Source organism: Annulohypoxylon maeteangense (genome assembly GCF_022496945.1).
Source record: "Annulohypoxylon maeteangense strain CBS 123835 unplaced genomic scaffold GGS22scaffold_11, whole genome shotgun sequence".
Classification (NCBI taxonomy): domain Eukaryota; kingdom Fungi; phylum Ascomycota; class Sordariomycetes; order Xylariales; family Hypoxylaceae; genus Annulohypoxylon; species Annulohypoxylon maeteangense.
Window position 1 is genome coordinate 370,398 of NW_025953258.1, and position 21,432 is coordinate 391,829.

The 21,432-nt window shown below is 48.7% G+C and overlaps 5 protein-coding genes across 5 annotated transcripts; 4 read left to right on the forward strand and 1 right to left on the reverse strand.

Annotated features, from left to right (window-relative positions):
• Window positions 1-68: 68 nt before the first annotated feature.
• On the forward strand, window positions 69-2,165 carry GGS22DRAFT_166038 (uncharacterized protein). The gene has a single exon (XM_047961778.1). It carries the CDS (start codon window positions 635-637, stop codon window positions 1,541-1,543), a length of 909 nt encoding a protein of 302 aa, XP_047817594.1. The 5' UTR covers window positions 69-634; the 3' UTR covers window positions 1,544-2,165.
• A 254-nt stretch (window positions 2,166-2,419) lies between these two features.
• GGS22DRAFT_25622 (reducing type I polyketide synthase) lies at window positions 2,420-10,313 on the forward strand. Its single transcript, XM_047966614.1, has 8 exons — window positions 2,420-2,475; window positions 2,552-3,088; window positions 3,147-3,264; window positions 3,336-3,873; window positions 3,955-8,304; window positions 8,380-8,717; window positions 8,778-9,258; window positions 9,321-10,313. Exons 2-8 carry the CDS (start codon window positions 2,587-2,589, stop codon window positions 10,158-10,160), a joined length of 7,167 nt encoding a protein of 2,388 aa, XP_047817595.1. The 5' UTR covers window positions 2,420-2,475; window positions 2,552-2,586; the 3' UTR covers window positions 10,161-10,313.
• Window positions 10,314-11,052: 739 nt separating this feature from the next.
• GGS22DRAFT_194982 (putative NRPS-like enzyme) lies at window positions 11,053-14,648 on the forward strand (the record flags this gene model as incomplete). The annotated part of the gene is made up of 5 exons (XM_047965595.1): window positions 11,053-11,088; window positions 11,196-11,462; window positions 11,520-11,758; window positions 11,820-11,982; window positions 12,038-14,648. The coding sequence occupies 5 exons, from the start codon at window positions 11,053-11,055 to the stop codon at window positions 14,534-14,536; spliced, it is 3,204 nt and encodes a 1,067-aa protein (XP_047817596.1). The 3' UTR covers window positions 14,537-14,648.
• Window positions 14,649-14,759: 111 nt separating this feature from the next.
• Window positions 14,760-16,856, reverse strand: GGS22DRAFT_189731 (uncharacterized protein; the record flags this gene model as incomplete). The annotated part of the gene is made up of 5 exons (XM_047964896.1): window positions 14,760-15,553; window positions 15,619-15,693; window positions 15,741-16,221; window positions 16,278-16,587; window positions 16,672-16,856. 5 exons carry the CDS (start codon window positions 16,854-16,856, stop codon window positions 14,760-14,762), a joined length of 1,845 nt encoding a protein of 614 aa, XP_047817597.1.
• A 395-nt stretch (window positions 16,857-17,251) lies between these two features.
• On the forward strand, window positions 17,252-20,501 carry GGS22DRAFT_180406 (uncharacterized protein; the record flags this gene model as incomplete). The annotated part of the gene is made up of 8 exons (XM_047963767.1): window positions 17,252-17,730; window positions 17,956-18,297; window positions 18,397-18,913; window positions 18,969-19,263; window positions 19,332-19,547; window positions 19,677-19,880; window positions 19,934-20,209; window positions 20,302-20,501. The coding sequence occupies 8 exons, from the start codon at window positions 17,252-17,254 to the stop codon at window positions 20,499-20,501; spliced, it is 2,529 nt and encodes an 842-aa protein (XP_047817598.1).
• Between the last annotated feature and the right edge of the window lie 931 nt (window positions 20,502-21,432).

Genomic DNA, 21,432 nt, shown 5'->3' on the forward strand with positions numbered 1-21,432 from the left:
GCGCATATAAGAGGCTTATGATTTTTTCGCCCACCTCGCTTCAATAAAATTTAGAAATACTTAGCCAAAGCAAGATCATCGTATCTAACAGTTTGGGAATACCTATCGCACATTGCGTCTCATTCTAGGAGAAAACGCTTCATCCAGTTACCACTACAACCTCAATGTCAATCAATTTGACAATAAAGCAAGAGAATCAAAGATGGCTCTGCGTCTCATATACAGATAATACCGTCAAGTCATTGGCAACACATCATCTAAAACGTATCAATGTTTGCCAGGCGTCGCGGCGCAGATCAGAAAAATTGCAATATATAGAACAACCCAACAACAGTTTTCTAGTCCGACACGATAACGACGGCGTCGAGAGAATAGTCCGAGAGACAAAGACATATTGGGTGATCAAGACTCCAGATATCGAAAAGGCGAGGCTTTTTGTCAAGAATTTCCTTATCACTGGGGAGGCGAATCTAGAGTCCTCTAATGTGATAGTGCCTGAGAAGTATGATGAAGCCGACTGGAAGAGTCTATTAAATGGGGGATCAGAGACTCGAGTGGCAAGTTCAAGCCTTCGTAAAGGATCTTTTCTGAGTTAACAGAGGGCTTCCTATTATTACCTAATATTGCCTTACCCATGGACGGAGCAGTCCAAGTTAAACTATTCAAACTATACCTAGGGGATCTTATTTTTCTTTACTTAGAGCAATGTTTCATGGGTAGCCTCCAGTCATGTCCTGGTTGCCTCCATCACCCCGATGAGTCACCATACCGAAATTGCAGTGGAGCTAAGGTGACTATCGAATTATTCAAGAAAAAAAATAAAGCTAGAAAACACCAGTTCAATAACAATCATACATCTCGCCTTTACTTACACACTCCGCGTAACGCGATGGGAAAAAAATCAAAGCGGCGCCCTGTCCCTAGATGGTCTGACGGAAAGGGACAACATGAGGATCCGAACGGGCCAATATTTTTCTTCAGACCCAAAGAAGCCTACGGCGAGTTCTGCCAATGGTATCCAGCCCGCTTCGCAGTCAGCACGACCGAGATATCGAGCCTAATCGGCCATCCGATCGACGAGGACGACCCGGGAGGCTGTCAGCAGATCTCCTTCAACTGCGCCGAGCAGTTCATGATGTACTGCAAAGCGGGCCGGTTCCACGACTCCGAAATGCAGAAGCTCATACTGGAAACAGACGATCCGAAAGACCAGAAGGCGCTGGGGAGGTTGACTAGAGAGTTCCGCGAGACAAGCTGGAGCGAGGTCAAGAGCCGGGTCGTGGTCGCTGGGAACATGGCGAAGTTTGGTCAGAATCCAAATCTGAAGGGTGTCTTATTGGGTACTGGCGATCGGCTGCTAGCTGAGGCGTCTTCCCACGACCGTGTATGGGGCATTGGATACACTGTCAAGCAAGCCATGGCGGGCCAGACGAATAGGGAGAGTTGGGGGGAGAATAGGCTAGGCAAGGCGCTGATGGAAGTGAGGATGCGTTTGCGGGAGGAGCAGGGCGACGATATAAGTCTCGAAGAGGATCAAGGTTAACACTGACGATACTACCTAGGTAGGTTCTGGAATATTATCTTGGAACTTGGAAATCCGAGTGCAGACTGAGGATCAGCGACTTAAGCATGACGCCAAGCGCCACTACAGCGAAGCCATAGAATGAGAGCTGGTCCGTATCCTGCAAGAGTTCTTCAATGATGGAAATCCGACCCCCATAACGCCTTAAGCCCCTTATCAGGAAGATGGGGTGGCCTAGCAGCTACTTGGAAAGCTCAATGCCCGGGATACCGCATGTGTACTCGACGCCATGCCGGATGTTTCACACGGCATATTGCAGAGTGCATATATTAATGAATATACGCCAGCTTTCAGCTCTAATGCAGGTTAGCCACAAATGATGTCAAGAACCGAGACCAATACGCAGCCACAGGCCTTTTGAGAGAGGTGTTAAACTTCTTCCAGCTAAGTGTTCAGCTGAAACGCAAGTGCTGCGGTGTGCTATAGGTTCAATTGAATCGTGGATTAATTAATGGGCACCTACATTCAGATACTTGTATACATAAAGTACCTATGTAAGTAGGCTATACGTACCTAATGCATGATGCATGTAAGTGCTTGGTGTACGCAATATAGAACCGTCTTAGGTAACGCAGAGTAGGTCTTTATATGCCGTCACGTACATACTTCGTTCCATACCTACCTATTGAGCACTAATAAGAATGAAAATCATTGCAGAGTTAGTATATTCAATGGATATTTCTCATGGAAAGTTGATGCAATTCGCTGAAGGTGTTCGTTTCATATATGCATCCAAGTACTACTAAGTAAGCACCTTTATTGATCTGCAACGGGTCGTTCCGTGACCTCTCTTTCCAGCATTTCCGGCCTATACTCCGAAGAAAGCTTGACAGTATGCCCGTTACAATTACCATGGACTGATAAGAAGTGCTTCAGATTTTGCCCTTTATAAAGTAGGTTCCATTCCCTTACACTCCTTGGTATGTGCCGACCTCTTTGCTGCCAACTACATATAATCTCAACATATAGTTTCACTAGCTGTTGCTGCTTCTAAGAGACATACCATGATGAAGGGGCACCATCATATAAATGGTGCTCATACTAATGGAAACAATGGTGTCAATCCCCCGACTAATGGAATAAACGGAGTGGGTTCTGCTACCCAGAACTCTGGTGATAATATCCAAGAACCCATTGCTATAATTGGCATGGCATGTCGTTTGCCAGGACACTGTAGTACGGATAAACAGTTTTGGGACTTCATGATGGAAGAAGGGGTAGCTAAGAACGAGCCTCCCGAGACACGCTTCCGTCTTGCCGGACACTATGATGGGTCTCAAAAGCCCTACACCATGAAAACTCCGGGAGCGATGTTCATGGAAGATGTCGACCCAGCAGACTTCGATGCTCAGTTCTTCAATGTCAATCACGCGGAAGCTAGCTCTATGGACCCGCAGCATAGGAATCTGTTGGAGGTGACTTACGAATGTCTAGAAAACGCTGGTATACCACTGGAGAAGCTCAGCGGTCAGCGCGTCGGATGTGTCGTGGGTACAAATTCTAGTGGTGAGGGATATCCAACTTATTTCTCCCTCTACCACCTGGAGTCTCTAATAGTACTTAGACTATTACGATATGTCATGCCGAGACCCCGAAAACCGTATGATATCGCCGACTATGGGTCCCAACCGAGCATTCCTTAGCAATCGTATCAGCCATTTTCTCAACGTTCATGGTCCGAGGTAAGTAAATTGCTTCACCTATCACCTTAATTCTTTACGTACTCACGTGAAGTTCTAATCGTATTTTCTAGCATTTCCATGGACACAGCCTGTTCAAGCACACTGACAGCCTTGGACATGGCTTGTCTTTACCTTCAGCGTAACCAAGTAGACGCTATGTTGGTCGGTGGTACAAACATGTACTTCAGTCCAGAAAGGAACCAAGACATGAGCTCAATGCGTCACACAGCTTCCGCTACGGGGCAATGTCACGTATTTGACAGCTCGGCGGATGGCTACGTTACGGCCGAGGCAATCAACACGGTCTTTCTAAAACGGTTGAAAGATGCCGTCGAGGCCGGAGACCCTATTCGGGCTATCATTCGTGGAACCTCGACGAACAGTGCTGGAAAGACTCCGGGTATAGCCATGCCTAACGCCGAAGCGCAGGCGGCGGCTATAAGGGCCGCATACGCTAACGCCGGTATCTCCGAATCAAATTTCTTCGACACAGGATATCTCGAGTGCCATGGGACGGGCACACGTGTCGGAGATCCTATCGAGGTCGAGGCAGTGGCTTCCGTATTTGCGCAGGATAGGTCTCCTGAACAGCCCCTTATCATCGGCTCCGTAAGTATTTCTTTCTAACACATTACCTACATTTTGGAATTGATAATAGGTATCTAACCTTAACGTTGGTCTCTGGAATAGGCAAAGAGTAATGTTGGTCACTCAGAAGGCGCAGCAGGTCTTTCGGGCTTGATCAAGGCTGTGCTGGCAATTGAAAACAAGACAATTCCCGGAACGGCCAATTTCACGACCCCTAACCCAAGGATCGACCTGGAGAAATCCCGGGTAAGAGTTACTGGTAGTTCGATTACATGGCCGCGATATGCCAAACTTCGTGCTAGCATCAATTCATTTGGCTTCGGAGGTGCGAATGCTCATGCGGTCATCGAGTCGCCCGAATATCTACTAGGTAAATCGGCATCAAGGTACCGATCGTCATATCTTAAGCGAGATAGCATGCGGAATAACATTTCCGACAATGGAGCCAGCTCACTACCGCGATTAAATAATTCCTCGAAGCCGATGCTTATCGTCTTGTCGGCAAATGACGAAGAATCTCTCAAGGGATCTATCCAAGCACTCTCAGCTCACCTGGTCAAGCAGGACGTTTGTGTAACCTTAGAGGATTTGGCATACACCCTTTCAGAGCGCCGAACCAGACTTCATCACACAGCGTATAGTATACAGACAGATACTCAAGTATCACCAGATTCCTTTGTCATAGGAAAACGGCCTGGCCACGAGGTGAAAGTTGGCTTCGTGTTCACCGGTCAGGGCAGCCAATGGTCAGCTATGGGAAAGGCTTTATTGCATTCATTCCCCCGAGCTAGGGAGATTGTGGAGTCCCTGGATGCCGTGTTAGCGGCACTACCGGAGCCTCCCCCATGGTCCTTGGTCTCGGAGCTGACTGAAGAGCGTGACCCTGCTGTCCTTCGGGAGCCCGAATTTTCTCAGCCTCTTGTGACGGCGCTGCAACTAGCATACCTCGGTGTCCTTTCGGACTGGGGAATCGCTCCTGTGGCAGTAGTCGGACACTCATCCGGCGAGATTGCCGCCGCCGTCGCCGCCGGCTATCTCACAGCCGAAGAAGGGATTAAAACCGCGTTCTTCCGGGGCCAAGCTGCCAAACAGCTGCCCCCAAAACAGCCCCTTGGAATGCTTGCCGTAGGAATAAGCGCAGAAAAGCTTGAAGAATATATAGATGCCCGCGGGGACTCCGTTCAGGTCGCTTGCTTCAACAGTCCGCGAAGCCTTACACTTTCCGGAACCGTACCGGCTTTGGAACGGGTAAAGGAAAAACTGCAAAGCGATAAACACTTCGCGCGTATGCTGCAAGTTGACTTCGCCTACCATTCCAGGTATATGGAAGCGATTGGGAATCGCTATGCGGAGATGCTACAAAGACACTGCCAATTTACCACTGAGAAAAGTGGGCCCACAACAATGTTCTCTTCAGTGTATGGTGCCCAGATGAAGGGACCTGCAGATGCGGCATATTGGGTGCAGAACATGACCTCGGAAGTTCGCTTTGACCAAGCAGTCTCATCTATGCTTGAATCTGAGGATGCGCCAAATTTCTTCGTTGAGATAGGTCCTTCAAATACCCTGGCTGGCCCCATGGCACAGATTTTCGAGAGCGTCTCGCATATCGGATCACAGCCATCTTACGTTTCTGCCGCTAAGAGGGGGCCAGAGACATTGACATCTCTGTATAGCGTGGCAGGGAGGCTCTTCGGGGCTGGAGGTACTGTAAATCTAGCCTCCGTTAATGAGTACAGCTCCAAGAACGAGCCACCAACAACCCTCATTGATCTGCCGAATTATTCCTGGAATCATTCGAAGAAATATTGGCATGAGAACTTGTCTAGTAAAGACTGGCGATATAGGCCATTTATTAGACATGATCTCCTCGGTACCAAAATTCTGGGGACTTCGTGGCATTCGCCGATATGGAAAAACATACTAAGGCTTGGCGACCACCCCTGGCTCGCGGACCACAAAGTCAGTCAAGAGGTGATATTCCCGGGTACAGGTTATTTAACCATGGCTATTGAGGCGATTTACCAAGCCACATATATGACAACTTGGATGAAGGAAGAGCCGAAGACTTATAGGTATCGGCTGAGGGATATCAAGTACCCTAGGGCCCTGGTACTGGAAGAGAGCGAAGATGCGATGATAATGCTCAGTCTGACGGCGGTTCCCGGTTCCAGTATCTGGCACAAATTCAACATATCTTCGCTGAAGAATGATAGCTGGAACGACCATGCCTCTGGTTTCATCTGCATAGAAACCGACTTCTTGGAGTCTAGAGCTCCGAAAGGTGCAATCTCTCCCCTGAAATACCCCACGTCAGCTCAAATATGGTATAAACGTATGCGAGAAGGCGGATTCGACCTTGGGCCATCTTTCCAGAAGCATCTGGCGTTGGAATACACGGCAGGCCATCGCACTGCACGATCCATAGTATCGCTAGAGCCCCCGTCTTCTCTCTGGCCGCAATCCGCCTACCCCCTACACCCTGCCTGTATGGATGGTTGTTTTCAGACGGTTACCTCGTCGATGTGGGAAGGTGATCATAGCAGTATCAACGCTGCTTTGGTTCCCTTCCAGATTGACAGCGTTATCTTGCCTTCTAATTCTCGATTGCCCAAAGAAGCATTTTCTATGGCTCGATCTGACTATGTTGGGGTCGGGAGAAGGAATCGAGCGAAGAACTACTCTTCCTCATGCACCATTTACCACCCGGAAGATGGAAGTATGCTGCTAGAGATGAAGGGACTGCGTTACACTGAGTTGGACTACAAAGATGCAATTATGTCCCACACCTACACGCAGATGACATGGGATGCGGATATCACGTTCCTTTCAGAATCCAACTTCAAGTACCTTATAAATGAGGTCATATCGTCGTCTGGCAATGGTGTTGGTGAGAAGACATCGTTCATCGCTCAAAGATTCATCGACATGGCCGCACACAAGAACCCCAATCTCAGTATTCTTGAGATCAATCTAGACCCAGCAGACACTTCAAGCTTGTGGCTAGAAAGGAGCACATCAGTACGCGCAGCGTACTCTCAATACATATTCGTATCAGGAAATGCAGACTCTGTTACTGCAGCGCAAGAGGCATACGCTAATGTGTCGCATGCTGAGTTTATCGTAGTCGACTTCACTGACTCTAAAGCAAGATTGAACAAAACATTCAATCTAGCTATTGTCAAGGTCCCGTCGACTCCATTTTTGGGATTTGAAGCGGCGTTAAGATCTGTTCGAGAGTGTCTTGATGAAAAAGGACTTGCTTTGGTTCTCGATTCCGGTGAGAACCTGAGTTCACTCGAAACTGATGTTGAGAAGTCCGGATTTGGCGCGATATTCAGTTCAGACTCGCTAGCATTGGCCTATGCAGAAGCGCCCGTAAAAGACCAACCGCTACAAGACCTCTATATATTCAAATTTATTGACCATGATACAGTCGTATTAGAGGCTAATTTTTCCAGGTCGTCTTGGAATATGATTTCGACTGATAGCCCCTCGCAAATTCCACCAGGAGGCAAAGTCCTCGTCATTGATGAACTAAAAAATTCCATTATGCCAAACCTCAACCACCAGCAATGGAGCGCGCTTCAAGAATTAATCGAGAAAAGGTGCGACATACTCTGGGTCACCACAGGCGCCCAAGTGTCAACAATCGACCCTACCAAGGCCATCATCAGCGGCCTATTCAGGGTCATCAGAAGCGAAGAGCCACTTCTGAATCTCATCAACTTGGACGTCGAACACACCTCAGGAGACAACACAATCCGAGCCATCGACACATGTCTGAAGATGTTCAACGACATCAAAACCAAGCCAAGAAAAGAGAACGAATTCGTCGAGCGCAATGGGATAATTCATATTAGTCGCGTGTTTTCCGATACGCTTCTGAACAAGGCCAAAGAGGAGGAGTTTACGGGGAGACCGGCCGAAGTAACAGATCTCCATGCGTCGGAATCGACTATTAGGCTTAGGGCGGAGCGCACTGGGAATATTGATTCCCTCCAGTATAGTCAAGTAGCCCCGGAGCCGCTGCCTTTGGAGGATGATTGTGTTGAGATAGAGGTGGTTGCCTCGGGCGTCAACCTCAAAGAGATCTTGGTTACGATGGGTATCGTCCCAGAGGATGAGCATCTCCTTGGTGGTGAAGGTAGCGGGGTGATTACTCGTGTAGCCCCCGGCGTAACGACGGCTCTCAAACCAGGAATGCGAGTTGCATTCTTTGGGAAGGGGTCTTTCGGAAACCGAGTCCAGACAAAGGCGCAAGCTGTGCATGTGATTCCTGATTTCATGAGCTTCGAGGAGGCAGCTACCATCCCATGCGTCTTTATGACTTCAATGTACTCGCTTTTCCGGCTTGCGCGAGTCAAAAGGGGAGACCGTGTCCTTATACACTCTGCTACAGGCGGTGTTGGTATATCAGCTATTCAGCTCTGCCACTATGTTGGCGCTATAGTAAGTGTCTTTCGAACCTTTCCGTCGCATCCCATCCCGCCGTAGTCAGCTGCCAAGATCCTAACATCCAAGCAGGTATACGCAACAGTAGGAACCCAAGAAAAGCGCGAATTCCTACAATCGAAATTTGGAATTCCCGACGAGCGCATCTTCTCTTCGCGCACGACCGCCTTTGGGAACCAGATTCTAGACCACACCGATGGAAAAGGAGTTGACATCATCCTGAATTCGCTAACCGGGAACTTGCTAGATGAATCATGGCGCATCATCGCGGACGGCGGCACGATGGTCGAGATTGGGAAAAAGGACATCCTAGACCGAAACACGTTATCCATGGAGCCGTTCGGCCGCAACGCCTCGTTCCGCGCCTTCGATCTAGCGCATAAAGAGATTACCGACGATACAATCGAAAGGTACTTTCATTCCCATCCAGAGGATCGAATAGCATCAGCGGGTAGCTAACATAATAGCAGCCTTCTCTCGGAGGTTTTCAAGCTGATGGAAGAAGGCCATCTAAAGCCCATCTCGCCCATGCATCTGTTCTCGTTTACAAACATCCCTGACGCCTTCCGGCTTATCCGCAGCGGCAAGCACATAGGAAAACTAGTCATCAGCGACGGTCAGGCCGGTAGCGTAAAAGTGCCTGTACGTCCTGCCCCTCGCCGTATGAACCTCCGAAGCGATGTGTGTTATCTAGTCGTCGGAGGGCTCAGGGGTCTTTGCGCCAGCCTGGCAACTTATCTGGCCAAAAACGGGGCCCGCTATCTCGCCGTACTATCTAGAAGGGGGCACGACGATGATAAATCCCGGAAGGTGATCAGCGATATCCGTGCTCTAGGATGCCATATCGATCTAGTTATAGGAGATATAACTTCGGTGGAGGATGTGAGGAAGGCCTTTCAAAGTACTCGTGTCCCTATTGGCGGCATTATCCAAGGCGCTATGGTTCTTCGCGTAAGTAATCTATATATTGACCATCACTATTGCTCTGAAAAGAGTCCTAATAAGTCATATAGGACCGTATCTTTGCCTCGATGACTGTAGAAGAATACCACACAGCCCTGGCTTGTAAAGTGCAAGGAACATGGAACCTGCACAACGTTTCGATAGAACAAAACCTCAACCTGGACTTCTTCGTCATGCTCGCCAGTATCTCCGGACTGTGTGGCAGCAAAGGCCAAGCGAACTACGCAGCAGGGAACACATTCCTCAACGCATTCGCATCGTACCGACAAGGTCTCGGTCTACGGGCGTGTTCGATAGATCTAGGAGTCATCGAGGACGTCGGGTACATAGCCGAGCACCAGAAGCTGCAGGAGCGGTACGACGCCGCGTTCTGGGACGCGATCAACGAGCAGGTGCTGCAGAAGATCCTCAACTTCTCGATCCAGCAACAGCATGTCGCCCCGATCAACGCACAGAGCGCAACTCACATGATCACGGGGATCCGCGTACCGCAGCCGGAAGACTCGCCTCTGCTCCGCGACGCCAGGTTTGCGGGATTGCACCTGGCAGGCGATGCAAACAGCCGGAATGCCAGCCGCGACAGTCCCAAAGATGTGCAGGCTATTCTCGGCATGTTGCGGTCGAAGGCCGAGGCGAGGTCTGTTTTGGAGCTTACGATTGACGTTCTGAGTAAATACTTCATCAAGAACTTGAGATTGACCGAGTCGCTCGATGCCACCAGACCCTTGTCGATTTGGGGCATCGATTCGCTTGCAGCGGTTGAGTTCCGCAATTTTGTGAAGATGGAGTTGGGGGTTGAGTTGACGACGTTGGAGGTCGTGAATGCGAGCTCGTTGGTTGCGGTTTGTGAGAAGATTATCTCGCGTATTCCGCTGAATGCGATTCAATGATTTGTATATTGGATAGATGATCAGAGTCTCTGTTTGGAGAGGGAAATTTGGTTGGTAGGTAGTAGGTACCTGGTACCTCCTATAGTGCGTTCAAACCCTCGTTTGTGGAGATAGGGGGCGGGGTAAATAGGGATAGGGGTAGCCTTACTCCTCACCCTAACCCTGAATACGAAAACATCGTGAATAATATTCGCCAGTATCGTTGATCAGTATATTGACACTTGATATTTCATTTACGCGGGAAGTGACCAAGGACTCGGATCTCGGAGAGCACGTTAAGAGCGGGGAGCTCGGTGCTAAATGATTTTATGTAGATCTTGCGCCTTGACGGCGTGTCTTAGACATGCATGCCAGCCATATAAGAAATAACGGCTGGGACGACGCCTCTGCTATCGCCTCCTCACGATCTTGGAGCATATCGGCAGAGTGTGTCGGCTTTTCTAAAAGTCTTGATGCCACAGCGGACATTTGATTAACTCCCCGTCTCCGACTGAGGCTTGCAGCTAGACTGGTGGGCTCTTGGAAGGTTGCCATGTCTTGATGTGCATTTTCAACTGTATCCCCCTTTATGCACGAGTGTCATACTCCTGCAAGATCTATGCCGGCTATGACGCTTATGACGGATATTTTATCCATATTTCCGGTCGTTGATTTCATATTACGAATACTTGTCGATCTGAATAGAAACGTTGGGAGTTTTCGTACAGCGCAGCTAATCAGGTGAGGACACGTTAGATGTCAGCATAGGTTTGAACATCTCAAGTCCTCATTTATATAGGTACCTAGGTAACGTTGGGAAAAGAAACGAGTTGTTGCTCTTTGTTTCTTGTATCTCTCATGTATTAACTTTGGTGTTTTTGTACTCGCCTTCTGTTCTAGTAAATCAGTCTCAATGGTTTCCAATCATGAGCGTGTCGCTCGCTGGCAGGTACGTATACCCTTTGGGGAGTTTGATATCAACCCCATTGAGATAGGACCATTCCGGGCGAGTCTTGGCCCTTCTGATACTTTTGATTAATCGTGTCTGAGTTATAGGATGATTTGATGCCGCATATTATCGATCGACTGGCACGTGAGACTCCCGATGCCGTGTACGGACTCTGGCCCATAGCTCCGGACTCATACGAAGCTGGGTTCCGTACTGTCACCTATGCACAGCTAGCAAATGTGATTAACGGCCTAGCTTGGTGGCTTATTCAGGAGCTCGGTCCCAGTGAACGTAATGAAGTCCTGACCTATGTCGGCCCCAACGATGTACGGCTTACTGCACTTCTCTTCGCCGCAATCAAGGCCGGTTATGTGGTAAATCTTCCCTGTATAGAACATGTCCTGGCTTATAAATCTCTAAGAGGTCGATAGCTATTCCTTACATCACCGCGTAACTCCGCGGCAGCACACCGTGGGTTGTTTGATGCGCTTAACTGTCGGAATCTTGTCACAACGGACCCGAGACCTCCATCGATTCTCCCTATACTCGAGGCCGTAAACCCGCGTCAGCTCATTACACCAAGCGTAGAAGAGCTTCTAGAGAAATCTAGCCCGCATTTCATTCTTGACAAGACGTTCGACCAGACTCGCTGGGATCCGTTCTTTATTGTGTATGTATGCTGTGGAAGTACCGTAGTTAGGAATATAGTGCATCTTCTAACACCTTCGAAGACATACGTCCGGGTCGACTGGGTTACCAAAGCCTCTGATATGGACCCATGAAAGTGTAACTCGACATCAAAAGTTTACCAGCCGCGATCCACCCGATGGTGTGACCTCGATTGACCAGATCACTCGTGGCAAGAGGGTGATAGCAACACTACCTCCTTTTCATGTATGTTAACCAGATTTCAACTTGTCTTATTTGGCATCCAAATTGACTGTGATAGGGAGCCGGCCTAGGACAATATTTGTTTTATGCCGTACCATTTGGTAATATTTTGATCGCACCAGTGACTACTGGAATTGTGACTGCCCAGGGGCTCGTAGATGCCCTAAAGCATGCACCGGCAGATATAGCCGTTCTAGCACCATCGGTGGTAGCTGAACTAGCTCAGAACCCCGAGTTGCTTGAATACTGCGCCAGTCAACTCGAATTGATTATTTTTATCGGGGGGGACCTCCCTCAGGCAATGGGAGACCGCGTCGCGGAAAAGATTCGACTGAGTTGTCAATGGGGGGCGTCTGAAGTTGGAATCCCACAGCAATTGATACCAGCCGAGCCGGGTCGCTCGGATTGGCATTATACCCGCTTCCATCCATGCACCGGTGCGGTATTTGAAGAAGTTGCCGATGGGACGTATGAATTAGTTATACGACGCGACGAAGCCCTCGCCGACACGCAGCCAGCGTTTAGCATACGAGGGCAAGAAAAGCTTGAGAAAGAATACCGCACTAAGGATTTATTTGAGCGCTACCCAACAGTTGCCGACGCATGGCGTTGGCGTGCTCGCGCAGACGACATCATAGTTTTCCTGAACGGAGAGAAAACGAACCCAGTGTCGATGGAGCAGCATATAGTGGCTAGGAACCCCGAGCTAAGCGGCGTTCTAGTTGTCGGTTCTCAAAGATTCCAGGCGGTTCTCCTGATCGAGCCGGTCTCCCAAACCACCCCCTTAACAACGGCTGATCAAGCAGCCCTGATAGAACGCATCTGGCCTAGTGTGGAGGAGGCAAATAGGGCCGCGCCAGCCCACGCGCGTGTAGAGAAGACGATGATTCTCGTGACCACGGCAGATCGGCCACTAATGCGTGCAGGAAAGGGTACCATCCAGCGGGCGGCAAGCCTCGCTCAATATGCAGCCGATATCGACAAGCTCTACGCGGATGTAGATGTGATTCCGGAAGACGAAGGGGCCGACGGGTCCGTACAGATAGACACCTTTGATTCGGTCAAGGCCCGTATCCGGGAGGGTATTTCTACCATCATGGACTGGCCAGACATAGACGACTCAACGGGATTCTTCGAGCGCGGAATGGACTCCTTACAAGCCCTAAGACTCACTCGCGCATTACGGCGAGCCCTCCGTCGCCCCAACATTGCATTATCCACGGTGTACCAAAACTCCACCATAGCGCAACTCGCCTCAGCCCTCGTAGACCGAAATGCCGAGCCTAACGAGAGGCTCATGATGGAGCCAATACTAGCCACCTACCGCGCCCTAATCCACCAAATCCCCGCGCCAACCTCCTTAACTTCAAAAACAGACAAAGAAATCGACGTCCTCCTAACAGGCTCCACCGGAACCCTAGGAACCCACATCCTAGCCGCCCTCCTCGCCCGTCCGGGAATAGGCCACATCTTCTGCCTAAACCGCAGCCAAGACGGCGGCCGCAGCGTGCAAACCTTGCGATTCACCAACGCCGGACTTCCATCTTCAGCCCTCGAAACCCGCGTGACATTCATCAAAGCAGACCTAGCCCACCCCACATTAGGTCTAGACACCCCAACCTACTCAACCCTCCGCTCCCGCGTAACCCTCATAATCCACAACGCCTGGCCCGTAAACTTCAACCTGCCCCTCTCCGCATTCCGCCCACATCTCTCCGGGCTCGTGAATCTGCTCATACTCGCCGCTAACGCGGCCCCGCGTACCGTCCACACCGTCTTCATCTCCTCCGTCGGCGCCGTCGGCGCGCGTCCGGGATCCGCTCCGGAGGCTGTGCTGAAAGACAACAACGACGGCTTCGATGCCCCGGCTGGCAACGGGTATTCCCGGAGTAAGTTCCTCGCGGAGCTTTTGTGCGATGAGGCGGCGAGACATTTACGGGTTCCGGTTACGGTGGTCAGGGTTGGACAGGTTGCGGGTGCGGTGCGCGGGGCTGGGGTGTGGAATCGCGCGGAGTGGTTCCCGAGTTTGGTGCTGAGTTCGTTGGCGTTTGGATGCTTGCCGGAGAGCTTGGGGCCGTTGTTTTCGGAGGTCGATTGGGTGCCCGTGGATTTGGCGGCGGATGTTGTGGTTGAGCTTGCGGGTGGGGATGGGGATGGGGTTGGTGCTTCGGTGTTTAATCTGAGGAATCCTAAGACGGCTTCTTGGGATGTGTTGGTGCCGGCGATTAGGGAGGTTGCGCGGGAGAGACTTGGGCGGAGATTGGATGTGGTTTCATCGTCGGCTTGGTTGGGTCGTTTGCGGGAGGCTGCGGCTAATGCTGATGCTGATGGTGACTTGATAAGCACGGCTACGTCTAACCCGGCTATTAAGTTGGTGTCTTTTTACTCTAACGACTTATGGGCTGACGAGGGTGCTGGATCGAAGCTAATGTCGGTTGAGCGCGCTCTAAGGGCTAGTTCGACGCTTCGTGATATGTCACCCGTAGGTGTCGAGTGGATGCGGAAATGGGTTCACGAATGGATTTCGGCGAAAACGCAAGATGGGGAAGTCCGATAGTGGGGATAATTAGCTGCTACGCTGCCGTAAGTCTTGTTGGTTTCGAGGTCTTGAGTAGGTATCAGATTTTGGGAAGAGAGGCATCTTTGGTCGGAAACGAAGCGTATTGAAATCTCGAAAGTCTCTTTTACATACCGAATTCCTATTCAAGTTTATCTTACAGTTAATGGAGTCATCTTTAGACTAATGATGAGAACAAGATGAATTTTGGAAGTTGGGAACGCTATGGCTCTCTATGTACACGTGCGTTAAAATCCTTCGCAGCCACAGCGCCAGCCAGAGGGGAACGCCCCCTACTTAAAACCATTCTAGTGGCATCTGAGCGCTGCATAGAATTCGTCATGCTTGACAAAGCTCGACAATTTCCATGACTTAAAAAGAGAACCTTGACTCTACGTTCAATGGGTTGTTCTCGTAATATTCGTATAAATTCTTCGAGAATACTGAGATTCTCACGGCAATCCACGAGTTCGAATCCGCAAATAACGCATACGAGCCCTGGTTCAATGACGGATAGAAGAGCTTTCAGTGTTTCTAGCGCTGTCGGAATGCTCTGCATTGTACCGTCTAGCCGCCGTAGTTTATCCCCCACGAGATCTTCTACGGAGTCGAAGATTTCTGGGACAATAGTGGCAAGTTGAGAAATAATCGAGTATATCATGGAGACAATACCAGCATCTTTCATCGATATCGCCTGGGACTCAAACACATATCTTGTTTTGGCGAAGAAGCTGATGCACGAAATACTAAGATCCTCGGATATCGCCCGGATTCGACACCCGATAGTTGGGAGAGCTTGACCAAATGCTTCGTACGCTGGTCCTTCCACCCACAGCAAGCTCGAATCTTGTGACTGTGCCCAATTCTGAATGTCAACGGCAACGTCGTTCGGAATGAGCGGTATATCAGTTAGCATAGAGTCTGAAGGCATGCTTTCTTGTCCGTGCTCGACGAATGGTCCAAGCGATTGTTTAAGCCACTCTAAATCTTTTCTCGTCATCGTGACGGCCGCATTGCCTATGATGCTAGTATTAGCTGAACCGCGTTCCGTTAGTTCTTGTGCAAACTCCGGATCTTCATACTAGACTTCCTCGCTATGCCGCGCACAGCATCGTTCACCGTTCCCATCAAGGATCTCATTCTCGAATCATTCAAATCTTTAAAGTTTCAGCAAGACATTCTCGGGTCTTAGTTCATCTCTTACCATGTTGGGCGTTCGCCATCAGCGTCGTGCACATTTGTTCTCCGATCATCCTGGCAAATTTCATTAACTTTTCATCCAAGACTCCTTCGAATTCGTCGAGGCGCATATCTATACGGTTATATGTCTCGATAAACCCGGTCTTCTGTTCCAAATGTATGTCTTGGACCATTTGGTCGCTGGCCAACCTCATTTCATCACGGACTCGCTGGACTAGACCTTGGATTCTTTTGACTCTGGATTCGACGTTTTTATCGTAAAATTTGTTATCGAACGCCTTTTTAAATCTATTCCAAGAGGAACTATACCACTTCATCGTATGGCAGAGGAAAGCGAAGACTTCCCGGTACAGGAGGATTACGTGCCCCTTCATCTCAGTTGTGTTGCACATTCGCGTACCTCTCCGAACGAAATTCAGGTCTCTGCTAATCTCTTGGAGAGCTCGCGAGAAACCCTCGGCGATTGACTCGTGGTTGACCGATGCCTGTTGATGATAATCTGAGCCTAGGCCACAAAATACTGATACATGGAATTTCTTACCTTCACGATCGATGTGATAACACCTGTAATAAGGCTTGTATACTTGTCGCCATTCGGGATGATGCTGAAGAGATATTTATGCTCGTCCATAGTCTCGAGGAATGAGAATAAATGCACTTTAGCTCGCCCAAAGCCTTTCTCTTTTTTCTTGTCCCACTGGGTTTGAGCTTGGAGAACTGCGGTCCATAGAGTCTCGACGGTTGGAATCTGGTCTCCAGGAATCCCCAAGTCGCCAATATCAAGTCTCAAGCTTTCCCAAAGTTCAGTAGTTTCTTTTGCTTCTGCTCTCAGGATTGCCACGGTAGAATCACTGTTCTTTCACGGTCATTTCAGAGTTATCAACAATGACTTTTCTGTGACGAATACGGAGAATGCGGATAGATGAGACACTTACGATTCAGGAACATCGAAACGAAGCCAACGCCTCCAGGCTGTAGGCATACGCTCAGCTTCTTGGAGCGCCGTCTCGTGTACAGCCACGGCTTTCTCTAGCGCATTCTCTGGCATATTATTTGCTAGCTGATCACTGTATCGCCTTACAAGCCCCACCACTACGGGATCAGAATGTTCTTCTGTCATTGTCTGTTTAGAAACTCATTGCCATGTTAGTTTCTACAATTTCAGGCGAGTCCTTTTCCTGAACTAGCTCTGAACCGCCTACTCTTTTTATAATCATTCGATATTGGGCGATGTAACCACACGCATAACGCTGGCGCTTTTCATCGTCGTCATCTTCCCCCTCACCACCTGAAGGTTTCACAACGTCGAATTTGGGGGCTAGAACCAGTCTTCCGCCCCAATAGCTGCTCTAGGATCAATATGTGGCGTAGAACTTCCAGGAAGCTTGGTACGTAGCAGCGCGATTTAAAAGCCGGGCGGTAGGAACCTACCTCCTATTCTATTGTCTACCTAGGTATTCATACCTATAGAGTATGGAATAACCTATTGCAGATGATCGCCCTCTTATCATTAACATGGAATCTATATTCACAACTCTCGGCGAAGCGTCGAAATACCCACCAGAGGAACAGAATAATGATCCTTACCCCAAACCCTCGCCCCAATTGAATAGTTCAGTCGATAATTCCGAAGATTCATTCAATTCAGAGGGTGAACACTTATCAAAAAGAACGCAGAATAGGGTGTACAAGTCCACCATAACACAGCACCTACCGATTCATGAGGCCTTATGTCCCGTCACAGGAGCCAATCATTCGCATCTGCTTCAATTCGACATTCATATTTGCCCCAGGTGTTACAAGAATATCTATGACGACCTTGAAGAGGACGACAAATCAGAAAAAGGCACGAAATCCACTGACAAGATACCGACAACGGCCCCCTCTGGGGAGACTATGGAGGGCAATATAAAATTCGAAGTAGAATATTTAGATCAGATCAGCAAGATTCGAGATGATGTTAGCTGGTTCAGACGTAAAGCTTCAAAGGAAATGTCCGAAAGCGAAGATGATAATGAAGTTGAAAATCGAAACTTGAGCGAAAGCGGTCTCACAATTTCCACCCAACCCAAAGATCACATTAGCGAGCCAGGTCCAGTTGAAACCGCCGGCGAGCTTCTTGGCGTGCGAGGGATGAGTACGGCTGAAGCTCGTAACATAACAAACTTCCCTCACGAGATTGAGTTCCAGGACGAAGGGGGGAATTTCTTGCACCGTAGACCTTGGGACGGGCCCTTTGACCTGGCTAAGGCGCGCCAAGGGATTAAAGTCCACCCAAGAAAGACGATTGTCAAAATCAAAACGATTTTGGTGATTGACCACCCAGATGATGATGATCGGTCTGATGGGAAACGTATCAGGATCGTAAGGGAAGGCTTAATGAACGACCCACGAGTTCAATTCAAATCTATCAAACAACAAATGACTATAAGGTCAAAAGCAATCATCGAGGCACTCCAAAAGATCGTCACGTATTATCCCAGAACGAACGTGAACGTAGACACGTTGGTATTGAAGTCCCCGTTCTGTATCCTAGCTCACCATCTGACGGAGCTCGAGACGTTCAAAAATACATTTGATGGAAAAGAGAATGCAGTAAATACGGAAGAGAGGCCCGCTTCTACTCTTTCCCTTAATCCAACTCAGCCTTCGGCGGATAGGTGCACAAGGATCGCTTTCGATCATATCGGCCAACTTCTTCGCTTCCTTAGGAGTGATATTTACGGCAACGAGATTGATATTGAAAGGGCCCGACACTCTAAAACTCCCCCGATGTGCACATTTCCCCTAATGTGGTTACTATATAAACCAGGGACTACAGTTTACATTACTGAGGAGAGTATTGAAGCGGGTGCTTATGTTGTTGCAGAATGTGAGGTCGACCCCGAACTTCTACAGACCGACAAGCTATCGAGGTCCTATAGGTTGGCGCTATGGAATCTCAACTCTGATGGAATGTATGTTCGTCGATCCAGAAAAACCAAAGTGGTTGGATATTTCGACGGCGAACGCCCCATATTAGATCTGCAAGTTATCCCGGCAGATTTCGTCGATGCTTCAGACGGGGGCAAGACACGAAAGAAGTTAATCGAAAGGGGGAGAAAATGGTACGAAATGCTAAAGGGGGGGCAACAATGGCATTACCATGGGCAAACCTACTCCTTTGACAAGAAAGTGGTAAGAAGAGTATAAGTATCCTGGCGGAGATAAATATCGACTAATAGAGGTTTAGATTGACACACGTGTGGTTATAGACATTGACGCATACTTCCAGCACAATAAAATAAACCTCATATCAGAAAACTTCATGATTAATGACATGGGAGATAACCTTGCCATTTGTCCATGTGAGAGGTGTCGCGGCGGACGCCCTCATCCCCCCAGGGGCTTTCCGTGGGCAGAATATGACATAGTTCACCCGCGACATGACGACCTCGAATTTTCAGGCAATCATCCGAATCCAAAACACCGCTACCTGCTTTGTGTAGGAAATATTGGGGGACTCGCATTGAGGACCCGGACTTGGGGTAAGTTATTCATAAAGAAATGCTCACTAGATACCTATGCTCCGTAAATTAACAATTACTCTGAATAGAAAAACTAGACGTGGAGCTGTGTTATCCCCCAACTATCAATACCAAAGCGATAGACACGCTTGTAATGCCAGACGAGCGAAAGAGGATGATCAAAGCAATCGTCCAAAAGTACACGGATCCAAGATTCACGCCTGGCACATCAGTTTCAACTTGGGGAGCAGACTTTATCGAGAAAAAGGGAGAGGGCCAAATCTTTCTCCTCCACGGAGGCCCTGGTGTTGGAAAGACATATGTAAGAATCTCCCCCAAAATACCTATCACAAAATCTCTTGGCTAACCACGAGGTAGACCGCTGGCAAGTAAACATGAACCCATACATATGACCATCACTAAACGTTGATTAGAATGTATCTCTGAATTGATCGGGCGGCCACTGCTTTCTTTGACCTGCGCAGACTTTGGAACTAACGAGGAAGTCATGGAAGACAGGCTATCTAGGTGGTTCAAACTTGCTGAAAAATGGGGTGCTGTAATGCTTCTTGATGAAGCGGACGTTTGGTTGGAAAGACGGATGATTTCCGATTTGAAACGAAACACTCTGGTCGCCGGTTTGTCTCGTGCTATATCTACCCGCTTTGCTTTACAAACTAACATTGTGAAGTCTTCCTTCGATGCCTGGAATATTATCGGGGTATTCTGTTCTTGACCAGCAACCGCGTGGGAACCTTTGACGATGCTTTCATCTCTCGAGTTCACGTCGTAATCAAATACGAAGATTTAGGAGAACCTGAACGCAAGCAGATTTGGAAGCAATTCTTCGACAAACTCGAGAGGGAACGTAAAGATACGATCCTCGTGGAATCCCGGGCGAAGCATTTTGTCATGAACGACTCTGAGATGAAGAAGATACCATGGAATGGGCGAGAGATACGAAATGGTAAGCATAAAAGAATTCAATTCTTTCCGTTCAGCATATCATCTCAACCACCGACAAGACAAAAATACCACAAACTTACTTAGATTTTATAGCTTTCCAAACCGCCGTATCGCTAGCAGAATATCGGTACCACTATGAAGGTGGAAAGGAAGAGAGTGATACTATTGTCTTAGACAAGGTAGATTTCGAGCAAGTTTGCCAGATGTCTATAGACTTCAAGGATTATCTCAAAAGAGTCCACAGAGGTGACGACGAAAATGATAGGGCGATGAGGGAGAGAGCCAGAGCATAATGAGAAGCCCTAAGGCATCCTTGAACGGCGACAATGTATGACCCCGGGAAAACACATTTTCCTTAGGGTATATTTGTTTGAATTATGTGCCCAGGTGGTTCGCGGATCAGGGGCCTAATTTGCTATTCCACCACTCGTTGAGTATAGTTAGCTACCTACCCAATTCCCATTTTTTCATGCCTCAAAAGGAGACAAAAAGTCCCGGACCGGCCGAATCCTCGCTAATCGAGGGATATTGCATATCGAATCCCTTTAGATCCGACTAGTCTGCCGCATCTGACATAGCTCTTGAGATCTACGTGGAGCGGTGACCTTAACATAGTATAGAGTAGTGAGGTTAGCGAATCAGAAATAAGTATTGATGGTAGAATTAGGTACCTATTTATCACCCGGTCTTTAACTCGAAATGCCGGATCACCCAAGTCCTATTGCCTGCCGTCGTAAAACATGCCAGGCATTTCCTCGCTTGAAGCCTCGTCGTCCCAGAAAGGTGAGGTTCTAGGATAGACCGGGAAAGATCGTCGTTACCATGCTTATAAGTTTCCAGTTTTTTCTCAAAGGGGACATTCCATGGTGTTTAGCAAGCCAGGTACCAGGTTCAATCTATGCGGGATTCCAACCTAAGAAAGAATAGCGTGTTATCAGCTGCAAAGACTGCACTAATAATCCTACTCCCGATCTGCGCTGCAACCTACCGCTCGCACAGTGTTGCTATTGGGCTATAGCGCATCCGAAGGATCGATGCGTTTAGGGTGTGTCGTACCAGATTAGTCGCTATATCGTCAAATGCGGACCGCACGATGCCACGAACCATGTAGCTGGGAACGGCGAGTTTCTGTAGTGCTAGTAACGTTCGAAATATCCTGCATAAGTACATGCGGAACTCCTTTTCTTATTCCCTTTTGGTAGCTTGGCAACTGCATCTTGTAAG